General features: G+C 49.1%; 1 protein-coding gene across 3 annotated transcripts in view; it reads right to left on the reverse strand.

Moving 5' to 3' along the window:
* Positions 1–12,898, reverse strand: part of c5 (complement component 5) — a 35,283-nt gene that overhangs the window by 10,358 nt on the left and 12,027 nt on the right. For all 3 annotated transcript variants that reach the window (XM_085295718.1, XM_085295719.1, XM_085295721.1), the window contains exons 11-30: positions 10,240–10,428; positions 9,666–9,869; positions 9,377–9,589; positions 8,145–8,294; positions 7,853–7,979; positions 7,702–7,767; positions 6,416–6,631; positions 6,080–6,164; positions 4,270–4,352; positions 4,023–4,162; positions 3,662–3,895; positions 3,428–3,488; positions 3,252–3,341; positions 2,968–3,180; positions 2,768–2,843; positions 2,274–2,433; positions 2,067–2,171; positions 1,797–1,968; positions 1,047–1,171; positions 48–128 (exon numbers count right to left, since the gene is read on the reverse strand). In XM_085295718.1, coding sequence (XP_085151844.1) covers positions 48–128; positions 1,047–1,171; positions 1,797–1,968; positions 2,067–2,171; positions 2,274–2,433; positions 2,768–2,843; positions 2,968–3,180; positions 3,252–3,341; positions 3,428–3,488; positions 3,662–3,895; positions 4,023–4,162; positions 4,270–4,352; positions 6,080–6,164; positions 6,416–6,631; positions 7,702–7,767; positions 7,853–7,979; positions 8,145–8,294; positions 9,377–9,589; positions 9,666–9,869; positions 10,240–10,428 — 2,790 coding nt within the window. The remainder of the gene's footprint in view (positions 1–47; positions 129–1,046; positions 1,172–1,796; positions 1,969–2,066; positions 2,172–2,273; positions 2,434–2,767; positions 2,844–2,967; positions 3,181–3,251; positions 3,342–3,427; positions 3,489–3,661; positions 3,896–4,022; positions 4,163–4,269; positions 4,353–6,079; positions 6,165–6,415; positions 6,632–7,701; positions 7,768–7,852; positions 7,980–8,144; positions 8,295–9,376; positions 9,590–9,665; positions 9,870–10,239; positions 10,429–12,898) is intronic.

Consider the following 12,898-nt stretch of genomic DNA (forward strand, 5'->3'; position numbering starts at 1 on the left):
AACAGAGAGGGGTTTTAGGTGGCAGGCCGAGTTTGGGGTGTATTTACCTGCACAGAGTAGAAACCTTCACCGTAGTGCTGATCCTGGGTCAGCCAGGACAGGATGGGTTTCGCATATGAGATCCTCCCCTTAAAAAACAACATTATTTTAAAATGTGAGGGGAACTACAGAAACACGCCCCCTACAGGCAGAGAGGGGAACTACAGAAACACGCCCCCTACAGGCAGAGAGGGGAACTACAGAAACACGCCCCCTACAGGGAGAGAGGAAAACTACAGAAACACGCCCCCTACAGGCAGAGAGGGGAACTACAGAAACACGCCCCCTACAGGCAGAGAGGGGAACTACAGAAACACGCCCCCTACAGGCAGAGAGGGGAACTACAGAAACACGCCCCCTACAGGGAGAGAGGAAAACTACAGAAACACGCCCCCTACAGGCAGAGAGGGGAACTACAGAAACACGCCCCCTACAGGCAGAGAGGAGAACTACAGAAACACGCCCCCTACAGGCAGAGAGGAGAACTACAGAAACACGCCCCCTACAGGCAGAGAAGGGAACTACAGAAACACGCCCCCTACAGGCAGAGAAGGGAACTACAGAAACACGCCCCCTACAGGCAGAGAGGGGAAGTACAGAAACACACCCCCTACAGGCAGACAGGAGAACTACAGAAACACGCCCCCTACAGGCAGAGAGGGGAACTACAGAAACACGCCCCCTACAGGCAGAGAGGGGAACTACAGAAACACGCCCCCTACAGGCAGAGAGGGGAACTACAGAAACACGCCCCCTACAGGCAGAGAGGGGAACTACAGAAACACGCCCCCAACAGGCAGACAGGAGAACTACAGAAACACGCCCCCTACAGGCAGAGAGGGGAAGTACAAAAACACGCCCCTACAGGCAGAGAGGAGAACTACAGGAAAACGCCCCCTACAGGCAGAGAGGGGAACTACAGAAACACGCCCCCTACGGGCTGAGAGCAGGACTGCGGAACTTGAGAAAAGAGGAAAAACTAAAATATCAGCAGGAAGTCACAGCACCTTAACCAGCATAGTCAGTAGGACGTACGCCGTCATCTCCACCGTCACACCGCTAGATTGATCGGGCTTCAGCCAGTCAGATGTCACACTGGCCTCCTGCCAGTACCTGAGTACAGCAGGATTACCTGAACAAAAACACAAAAACAAGTTTAATTTCCTGAATCTTAAGCCTCTTTTCTACTGACACCTACTCAGCGCGACATTTTTAGGGGTTTTCATAAACTAGTAGTACCTGTTACTTTTTAGTACCAGGTACTACTCGATCTGAAAATGTCATGTCAGCAGGCTGCATGCCACTGATTGGCCAGGCAGTGATGTCACTTGATGAGTCATGAGACTGAGAATACAACCTGAACTGTTTGAAACCCAGCAGAGTGAGAAACCTACTTACTGGACTCCACCCAGACTGACGTGGTACTCAACTTTAATGCAAAACAACCAAAAGCCAGTAGAGTTGAGCTGGTGTTGGAAACGAGGCATTAGTGATGGATGGAGCATGAGCAGTGGAAGGATGTGATACACGTCAGTGACTGTTTTCTGCCTTTCTTCTTACTGATGTATTAATGCCATAAACTTTAAAATCCCGAAATCAATGTAAAGGAAAAGAAGCACACTGACTTTTGAATATTATCAGGGATTCTTTGAGTGGTTTATAACAAATCCATCACACAATCAAACAGTAACTCAAAAAACTGCCATTCAGCAAACAGAGAGCCAATCAGAAAGAAGGAAACAAAAAAAACCACACACCTTTTTGCCGTGCCAGCTTCTCCAGGCTGCTGATGAGCTGGAAGGATATCATGCTGTTGGGGTCATGAAGGGTCAGCGCATAGGTCGCCACTGCACGTACGTAAACACTCTTCACACTGAGGGCATGCTGGGAAATGTAAGCTACGGCAGAACTAATACTGTCCTCGTGGATCTGAAAGCAGGACGGTTTATGAGCAGCTTCTTCAGTATTTGTTTAGCGCTCAGGTAGGCTGATGTGTTGAGTGATGAGACGAGGAGGTGTGGTCTCACCTGAAGCTGCAGGATCCGGTCTCTAATCTTTGTTGCTTTGTGTAGAGCAATCAGTGTAAAGGCTGTCAGATACACTGATTGGTCCACTGAATCTGTCCCCTCAGCCTGCAGCCAATCACAATACACAAAATTAACAAAGCTCTGTCTCACCACAAGAAACATTCAAGTGAGAACAGAAGAAGAAATGGAATAAGCGGAGGCAGAGACCAAGATTCTGTTGGATTTGTAGGGGGACTCCTCAGTGAAGGACCCGTCCGGCTGCTGAGCCTTGAACATCAGCCAGGTCAGAGACTCTGAGAGAGTCTGATGGTTCACGGAGACCACAGGTTCCGCCGCAGCCAGAGCCCTCACCACCAGGGCCGTGATCCTGACAGACAGCACAGAGGGACAGAAGTACCATGGTGTCATTCTCAGGACCAACCAGCAGATGGCACCAAAAGCACAAGGAGGAACCCGTGCAGATCCACGCGCTCACGTTTGATAAAAGCCAGTCTGGGCTGTACTACAGCAAAACATCTCACCTGAATGTGTTCATGTGTTTCTTTTATTTTAGGAAGCTATGCTGTTATACTCAAATACTCCATTACAAGTGTGATCCTGTGAGATGGCTGACCACCCTGTCATAAAACCACAGGTCCATTCTGTCTCACCTGCAGACAGGTGAGGAGGACACTGCTCCCGAGGCTTTGATGTTTACCTACCAGGTGCTGGGCTCTCTATTCCTCCACATGCTGTAGCTCGAGTCTCCAAGTCTGAATGAACTGATGCTGACGAGGCCTACGCGCACACACACACACGCACGCACGCACGCACGCACACACACACACACACACACACACACACAGTAAATGAACTGTTAACCCTCTGTGCTACCATCGGGGCCTCTTCAGTGCCTCCTCACCCTCCCTGATCTTCCTCTTCATGTTAGCTGCACTCTTCTGGATGTCTTCTCCCAGCACGTTCCAGCTGCCTGATGCTTCCAGGTACTGAAACAGCTGGATGAGGGGGAGGAGGCCGCCGAGCTCCACCTCCGCTGATCCAACCGGCAGGCTGATGAGCTGCCGGAAGCCTTCGGGGTTGTGCCCCACTGACAGGACTTCCCCCAGCACCTCGCCTGGTACACAGAACAAACATGATTTTGTTTGACATGCAACTGTGCAGCGAGAAATGCGTTCCACTTGTTACCATTGATTGTCAGCATCCTCTCCACATCCGTGTTGGGAACCATGTTGCTCGGCACTTGGTTCTTCAGCTCCACTGTCCTCTTCTCTGAGCCTGCAGGGCCACAAACAGCCCGAGACAGACTGACATCAGCAAGCACTTTAGGTGGAGCAGAGCTTCACAGAGCAGAGCCTACGCACCATACACTCCCTGTGGGTCGAGTCTTCCTCCAGAGCTCACCTCCCGCCTCACTCCTTCAGGCTGGAAACACAACCGAGATTAGCATCATTTTACAGACAGAAGTCTGGTTTCAGTCTTTAGACTGGAAACGCTGTTAGCAGCAGGTTGGCGAGAGCGTGGCTCTGCTAATGTGATTATTAGCATTTGTGTTTCTGTTCATTTTCATACTCCTGAGACAGTCCGTCCGTACGTACCACCACTCGCAGCTTCTTCTCCACGATGTCTGCCCGACTGTAGGGTGTTTTCAGGGTGAAGGTCAGGGTGTGCTCTCCAGGTTCCAGTCCCAGCAGGGTGAAGGTCACTGGTCCCACCCCTTTTCCTGGTATCTCGTTCCATTCGCATGCTGTAGAGCGAAGCCCTGCCTGCCCAATCACAGACTGAGACTTGAGCAGGCAGATCGCCGGGCCGACTGTCAGCGTCACGCAGTACTGAGGGTGAAGACGGACAGAACAGAAGATTCTTCATCACTGAAGCCACAGCTACCCCATCCAAACCCTACAGGGATGCATGGCAAAGGATCATGGGATATGTAGTTGGGTGGTGTGTGTTGTGTACCCTAACGTGGTCGAGCAGCTGGTTGTACACGGACCCCTTCAGCTCCAGCTGCTCTCCTCTGACCACCTGATAGGGCAGCGGGACGTCCACGCTGAGCGGCAGACGGACCGACACCTGGACGGGATCTGCCACGCACATACCTGTCGGACAAACGGGAACCATCCGACTTTACTTATCCCTGCATACTGAGGGGCAGAAAACTGAAGAGCAAGGCACGCTTAAAAAGGAATAAATGAAAGAAACTCGCCGTTCTTGAACATGCCGACGGCCTTTATCTGCCACGTGGTGAGAGAGTCCGGCAGAGTCCTGCTGACCGCCAGCCGCCCTGAACTAATGACAGGAAACACAAGGACAGTCACAACAGTCCCTAAAGACAGGGAGGCGGATCTGTAACCAGCTGTGCTGCCTGGAGCATTAAAGCTGCCATCATTGTTGGGACCATGTGTAAACCTTAGTTAAAGGAAATGAATGTCTGACTTGCCAGGCATGGATTAGCTCTCAAAGAGTATTTTCAACAGAACTTCTGGGACATGTTCTGTTTGGACACAGCTTCACATTTAATGGTTTTTCTTTCATCACTGTTTACAGTGTAAATTCTCACTGAAGGCATCAAACTGAATGAAAACGTGGAATTATGAAGTAAACCCAAACATGTTTTATATCCACCCTCTGCTTCGATTCCTGCTTCGCTCACTCTTGGCCTTCTCTCCACGAGCTTCATGAGGTCGTCTCCTGAAATGGTTTCCAACAGTCTTGAAGGAGTTCAGAGATGCTGAGCGTTTGTCGGGCCTTTGCCTTCACTCTGCGCTCCATCTCATCCCAAACCAGCTCCTCTGGGTTCAGGTCAGGTGACTGTGGAGGCCAGGCCTCCATCGCTCTCCTTCTTGGTCCTCACACAGCCTGGAGGTGTGTTTGGGGTCCTGTTGGAGAATAAATGATGGGACGGCATGTCGCTGCAGGATGCTGTGGTGGCCATGCTGGGTCAGTGTGCCTTCAGTTTGGAAGAAATCCCCAACAGTGTCACCATCACACCCCCTCCTCCATGCTTCACAGTGGGAACATGCACGTGGAGACCATCGTTCACCTTTTCTCCCCAAAGACACGGCAGGTGGAACCAAAGATCTCAGGTTTGGACTCATCAGACCAAAGCACAGATGGTCTGATGTCCATTTGTTGTGTTTCTTGGTCCAAACAAATCTCTTCTTGTTGCTTTATCTTAGTCGTGGTTTCTCAGCAGCTGTTTGACCATAAAGGTCTGATTCACACAGTCTCCTCTGAACATGTACAGATGTGTCTGCTACTGGAGGTCTGTGTGGCATCTGTCTGGGCTCTGATCTGAGCTGCTGCTACATGATCCCAGATGTCTTCAGTTTGTATCTACAATGTGGAAAGTAGCACCAATGAAGAAAGCCCACTAAATGAGAAGGTGTGTCCAGAGTTCTGACTGGTAGTGCAGATTCAATGCATTCAGTGCTATCACCTGTAAGACGTCCTGGTTTGAATCCACTCTCTGTGTGGAGTCGGCATGTTCTCCTCATGCCTGCTTCCTCCCACTCACATTACATTTACCGGTGATTTAAAACTGACTGTGAGTGGTTGTTTTCCTCTCTATGTTAGCCATGAAACAGACTGCTGACCTGTCTAGGGTTTACCCTGCTTCTTGCTCTATAACAGCTGGGATAGGCTCCACCCCTCTGTGACCCTGAGTTGGATAAGTGGAAAAAAGGAATGGAGCTGTCTTAGAAGAATGTTTCCTGCTGAGCTGCATCACTTTGAAAGCTCAGATTGTCATCTCAGAAGCCCCATCTTTTAGTAGTACAGACGTGTTTATGGGGGACAGCCAATCAGAAGAGCATTAGTTTGAAGGGGGTGGAGCTAAAACAGCTTGTTTCAGACAAGATGGTCTGAGGGTTGCACTGAGGCCCAGTATCAGATAAATACGCATTATTTCTAACTGTGAATCCTGCAAAGCTGCTCTGGTAGAGAACAGAACTACGGAGCTGGGACTGAGCAGAGTACTTTAATCGATTTTGTTCCTGAGGTGTGTTTGATGTCACCTGATGCGCTGCACCTCCCACATCCAGCTCTCTGGAAAGTAGCTCCGCACCAGAGAAGGAGCGAGGTCAAAGTCTGCACCCATTTCTGTACACAAACAAGAGTGCAACACACATTGACTTACACCTGCTCTGACATCATAATAAACTCTATAAACCAGTCAGAGAACAGCTGTCTGTATCAGCATACAGGAGCTGCTAACAGGTAATTCAGCTATGAAGTGAATATGTGCTGAACAGGTAGAGCAGCAGTGGATTGTAATAGCACAGAAATGAGCTCCTGCTGTTACGTTGGTATCATCAGAGTGTGATGCTGTAAACAGAAAAGTCCACACTGACCATTACGTGCAATGACGCTGCCTTGGTCGATGCTCCTCAGGAGATGCTCACAGCATTCTTGGTAGACCGTTACGCAGCGTTGACTTGCTGTCTCAGGTTGGAAGAACTTCCTGTTCTTGTGGACAAATACCTTAGCTTCATCAAGGCAGCTTGTATACGTTGGAGCACGCTTCATCCCATTTTCACAGCACACTTTGAATTTACCATATCTTGCCGCTAGACAGACAGAAGGACACCCTTTACTTTACATCCACCACTGATTTATCCCCCATCATTACAAACATGTCAGCAAAACACACAGGTGAAGGTGTGTGTGTTAAACACATATCTATCTAATAGACTCCAGTGTGTACATGTAAATGGAGAGTCCTCTTCACACACTGAGGTTAATTATGGAGTTCCACAGGGTTCAGTGCTAGGACCAATTCTGTTTACATTATACATGCTTCCCTTAGGCAGCATCATTAGAAGACATAGCATACATTTACACTGCTATGCAGATGACACCCAGCTCTATCTGTCCATGAAGCCAGATAACACACACCAATTAGTTAAACTGCAGGAATGTCTTAAAGACATAAAGACCTGGATGGCCGCTAACTTTCTGCTTCTTAATTCAGATCAAACTGAGGTTATTGTACTCGGCCCTGAAAATCTTAGACTCTTAAATTCAATTCAGCTAAATTACATACTTATATATAAATGGTGGTCACTGGGTGCTGGACAGTGGCTTTGTCTACTGATAAGGATAAGATGGGTTAAATGGCAGTGACTGAAAGAACGAGATCATGGCCTCTCCCTTAGAGACAGGGTGAGAAGTTCAGCCATCCGGGAGTGACTCAAACTAGAGCCAGCTGAGGTGGTTCGGGCATCTGACAAGGATGCCTCCTGGGTGAGGCCCCGGGGCAGACCCCGGACACGCTGGAGTCAGTAGGTGGCTGGGGAGAGGGAGGTCTGGGCTTCTCTGCTTGGGCTGCTGCCCCTGCGACCCTGGTCGCTGGTCACTTGTTGGATGTGAAGAAGTGAAATGTCAGAGATTTCTGCTTATCCTTGTCAGTGGGTGGAGCCTATTACAGCTACCGTACTGTGAGAGACGGGGTCCACCCTGGACAGGTCGCCAGGCTGATGCAGGGCAGTCAAACTTTAATCAGACACAATTTTTGCCATGTATTCTCTGCGGAGTGTGATTATGCTGTGTTTGAGTCACACCAACCAACGTGATGCTCAAATGAGCAGATTGACGGGACAACATGGAACAGAAAGGAAACATGCTGCTGCAGTCTCACCTTTTGCCTTTTTCTCCGGTTCGGTCAGAGCTCGCTTTGCACGCACGACAGCTGTGCACGCCTCATCTGAAACACCATAACCAAAGCACGAGTGAGCCATGCAGCACTTTAACCGCAGCGTCTCCCTTCACTCATTTACTGACTGACGTACTGCTGGTCGAGGGGGCCGTGTTGGCGTTGGTGATGAAGGTGAGGCCGGCCAGACGGAAAACATCTGCGCTGTCTTTACCGCCGCCTCCACCGCAGCCCAGGTCGCTCTGCTCGATGTGACGAAGAACCTGCGGGTCAAAGTTCATTCTGTCAGTTGTCAACACGTGGAAATTGAAATATCGTCCCTTAAAGTCAGAGTCGACATAAAGGGCCATCAGTTTGTTGTTGTGTCTGTTTTTAATGACAAACCGAAGCAAACTGCCTCGGATAAAACGGTATGATTTTGGTGTTACCATGGAAACAGGGTCTCGGTAGTTGGGCCGTAGGGTAAAGATGGCGGCGTCGACAGCAGACAGCGCCACCAGGCCATCCTGATTGGCCCTCACATCCAGCTGGAGTTGTTCCTTGGGCTTGTAGTACTGCTCACCCAGAGACATGTCAGTCTACCACACACGCACACACACACACACACACACACACACACACACACACACACACACACACACACAAAGGATCAGCGATGTTCAATGTGCTGACCAGAAGCTTGCAGGAAGTGCACAAACATACGCGACAACACTGACACAGAACCTTTTCTGGTTTTTATGAAGTCCTAACTATCCATCAGGTTTCTCCCGCTTATCCAAAGACAGCCATGGTGACTTTGGATAAGCGGGTACTCCAGGCATCCTCCGCTCTACAGACACTTTCCAGCTTCTCCTCTGGGATCACGATGTGCTCCAAGGCCAGATAAGATATACAAATAACCTCTCCAGAGGGATCTGGGCCTGTGCAGAGGCATCAGAGCCCAGAACACCTCCTTCCTGACCAGTGAGGTCACAGTCCACATCCCAGAAACCACATCTGTAATGTTAAGGGTCAACACATCTTCCACCCAGCCTGTCCCTGTGGGTGGCGACTCCACAGAGACGGGATCATGGCAGGTATTCAGCCCTCTGAATTCAGCCCTGCCCACCAACCTCTACTCTGGGGTCCAGATTCAGGAGGGGGCCCTGGTTTTTCACTTCCAGTGAGGTTATCCAGCACAGAGATTTCTGTTTCTCTCTGGTATTTTGAAGCGTTAACTGCTCTAGTGCTGAGAGGCTGTTCTGTCCTGGGCTCAGACACACAGAAGTTGAAGGTGCAGGCAGGGTTTGAGCCACCAGGCATCAACCATCAGCTAACAGCTAACACCACACTGATGCCCATGCTGTGCGGTCTCACAGCAAGCAAACTGGTCTCAGGATTGCACTCAGGATTAGGCTTGCACTGGTCTATTAGCTTTAAGTCATCCCGAGGTTCGACTCTTGGATTACAGGTCCGGAGCTTCAGGTTTTCTTGGGTTTTTGGTTCCTGTTGGATATGAAGAAGCGTGACCCCCATTTCACACCTGCAGCACCTCCCTGCCCCCCTGAAACCTCGTGTCGGTCTTATTCCAGGCGTGTTTACCTTCCTTGACGTCCGTTTGAACACATCATTACACCAGACTCTGGAGCGACAAACCACAGGCTGTTGTGTGATGTTGTACCTGGAGCCCGCTGATGCATCTGTCTTCGACGGCCAGCCACACGGAGTCGGCCACCAGCTCGGATGTCCCCTCTCCAAACAGGATGTAGTAGACCAGCACCCTGATGGACGGCACCATGGCGGGCATCACTTGAAAGCTCAGGCTATGTTTGTTGTCAGCGTTGGAGAGAACCTTCTGGCTGCCGAAATCCACCACCTTCCCTTTAGAGATCACCTGAGGGAGCGCGGCATAATGTTGTGAGAAATAATACAAACAGGAACAGCAGCATCGTGTGGCAGCTTCTCCTCACCAGGTAGCTGATGGTTGTGATGGGAATGTAGGAGGGCGTGGCCGAGTACACGCTGAGACGCGGTGGTCGTCCCACCTGGAGGCCGGGACCCATCAGCGGGGCGTCGATGTAGAGATAACGTTGGTTTGGCGAGTAATAAGCGACCGCCGTCAGAGTCAGACTGCTCTGACTGGCTGCTGGGAGGGTGGAGTCATCCGTCTGAAACTGTCAACAACAGCAAGGGGAGATGTTAGCAACAAGTACACAACTAAACAATAAGTCCACACCATCATGACATGAAGTTAAAATTTAAAAGACAAATAAACAACAACGAGTGAAGAAGCAGACAAGACGGGAAAAAGTAAACAACGAAATACAAACAAAATAAATAAACAGTAAATAAAATAAGAAAACAAGGAAACAACACGTAAAAAACAAACTAAAGAAGCACACAGGAAACAGATCTGAGCAACACTTCCTGTCTTCTTTCTTTGGTCATTGTCACACAGTCACATGATCACGTGCTCACAAATCCAGCACGGCTAATTTTACCTGTCCCTGAGACACACACATCTAAAGCACCTGCAACGCCCACCTTGAGAACAGCCCTGACTCCATCACCAGGTGTGTTGCAGATGAAGAAAGTGAGGCCGTTTGATTCGCTGGTGGAGCTGCCGGTGCAGGACATGGCCTCGAGGTCCCTCCCCTGTCTGAACAGCTCATTCTCCACCAGACTGACCTGAACACCTCTCACTGGCTTGTCCATGTGATCCTTCACCTGCACCTGTAGAGACACGGTGAAACAGCAACAATGGACAAACTGCTTTAAACTCGAGGAGTGTTACAGAGATGTACAGGGAGTGCAGAGTTATTAGGCAAATGAGTATTTTGTCCACATCATCCTCTTCATGCATGTTGTCTTACTCCAAGCTGTATAGGCTCGAAAGCCTACTACCAATTAAGCATATTAGGTGATGTGCATCTCTGTAATGAGAAGGGGTGTGGTCTAATGACATCAACACCCTATATCAGGTGTGCATAATTATTAGGCAACGTCCTTTCCTTTGGCAAAATGGGTCAAAAGAAGGACTTGACAGGCTCAGAAAAGTCAAAAATAGTGAGATATCTTGCAGAGGGATGCAGCAGTCTCAAAATTGCAAAGCTTCTGAAGCGTGATCATCGAACAATCAAGCGTTTTATTCAAAATAGTCAACAGGGTCGCAAGAAGCGTGTGGAAAAACCAAGGCGCCAAATAACTCCCCATGAACTGAGAAAAGTCAAGCGTGCAGCTGCCAAGATGCCACTTGCCACCAGTTTGGCCATATTTCAGAGCTGCAACATCACTGGAGTGCCCAAAAGCACAAGGTGTGCAATACTCAGAGACATGGCCAAGGTAAGAAAGGCTGAAAGACGACCACCACTGAACAAGACACACAAGCTGAAACGTCAAGACTGGGCCAAGAAATATCTCAAGACTGGTTTTTCTAAGGTTTTATGGACTGATGAAATGAGAGTGAGTCTTGATGGGCCAGATGGATGGGCCCGTGGCTGGATTGGTAAAGGGCAGAGAGCTCCAGTCCGACTCAGACGCCAGCAAGGTGGAGGTGGAGTACTGGTTTGGGCTGGTATCATCAAAGATGAGCTTGTGGGGCCTTTTCGGGTTGAGGATGGAGTCAAGCTCAACTCCCAGTCCTACTGCCAGTTTCTGGAAGACACCTTCTTCAAGCAGTGGTACAGGAAGAAGTCTGCATCCTTCAAGAAAAACATGATTTTCATGCAGGACAATGCTCCATCACACGCGTCCAAGTACTCCACAGCGTGGCTGGCAAGAAAGGGTATAAAAGAAGAAAAACTAATGACATGGCCTCCTTGTTCACCTGATCTGAACCCCATTGAGAACCTGTGGTCCATCATCAAATGTGAGATTTACAAGGAGGGAAAACAGTACACCTCTCTGAACAGTGTCTGGGAGGCTGTGGTTGCTGCTGCACGCAATGTTGATGGTGAACAGATCAAAACACTGACAGAATCCATGGATGGCAGGCTTTTGAGTGTCCTTGCAAAGAAAGGTGGCTATATTGGTCGCTGATTTGTTTTTGTTTTGTTTTTGAATGTCAGAAATGTATATTTGTGAATGTGGAGATGTTATATTGGTGTCACTGGTAAAAATCAATAATTGAAATGGGTATATATTTGTTTTTTGTTAAGTTGCCTAATAATTATGCACAGTAATAGTCACCTGCACACACAGATATCCCCCTAAAATAGCTAAAACTAAGAACAAACTAAAAACTACTTCCAAAAACATTCAGCTTTGATATTAATGAGTTTTTTGGGTTCATTGAGAACATGGTTGTTGTTCAATAATAAAATTATTCCTCAAAAATACAACTTGCCTAATAATTCTGCACTCCCTGTATTTGTGTTAGTTGCAGCTGTCTCAGAGAAGATTAATGGATGTAGGACATGTGCAGAGGAGGATGCTGTGATGGGAGGAGGTGGATGATCCTCTGTGGCCACTCCTAAAAGAAGAAGAAGCTGCAGCAACGTCTCTTCTCGAGTGCTAGTTATTCGAGTATGTAGACATTTCTGTTGCTGGGATCTTCAACATAATGAAAGATGTCAGATGATCCTTCTGTGAAGTAGGTGCCATCACAGCAATGTGTCTTTGTAATCATCTGTTTGTTAAATCTGATATAATTCATCATCTCCAGGTCAATATGTTTCCCAAAGACAACCAAACGCAAAAGGTTAAAAATTTAATGTCCAGCAGAATCCAGGGGAAAAGGGGACTGGAATTACAGGTTAGGACCAAAGTTCCCAATGAAAGATGTGTTTGAAACTCATGCAAGGCTCATGTCTCGTGACAGAAAGAACGAGATCGCGGATACAAGCGGCGGAAATGAGCTTCCTCAGAGGGGTGGCTGGCCTCTCCCTTAGGGATAGGTTGAGGAGTTTAGCCATCTGGGAGGGGCTCAGAGTAGAGCCGCTGCTCCTCCACATCGAAAGGAGCCAGCTGAGGTGGTTTGGGCATCTGACAAGGATGCCTCCTGGGTGAGGCCCCGGGGCAGATCCAGGACACGCTGGAGAGATTATTACTCTTGGCTGGCCTGGGAACGCCTTGGTGTTCCCCCGGACAACCTGGAGGAGGTGGCCGGGGAGAGGGAGGTCTGGGCTTCTCTGCTTAGGCTGCTGCCCCCTTGACCCGGCCAGAGGAAGATGGATGGATGGATGGATGGACGGACGGATGGGTG

This window comes from Mchenga conophoros, linkage group LG12 (genome assembly GCF_057382185.1).
Source record: "Mchenga conophoros isolate Kocher_MC1m ecotype Shallow Benthic linkage group LG12, M_conophoros_male_GT1.1, whole genome shotgun sequence".
In the NCBI taxonomy this organism is placed as follows: Eukaryota; Metazoa; Chordata; class Actinopteri; order Cichliformes; family Cichlidae; genus Mchenga; species Mchenga conophoros.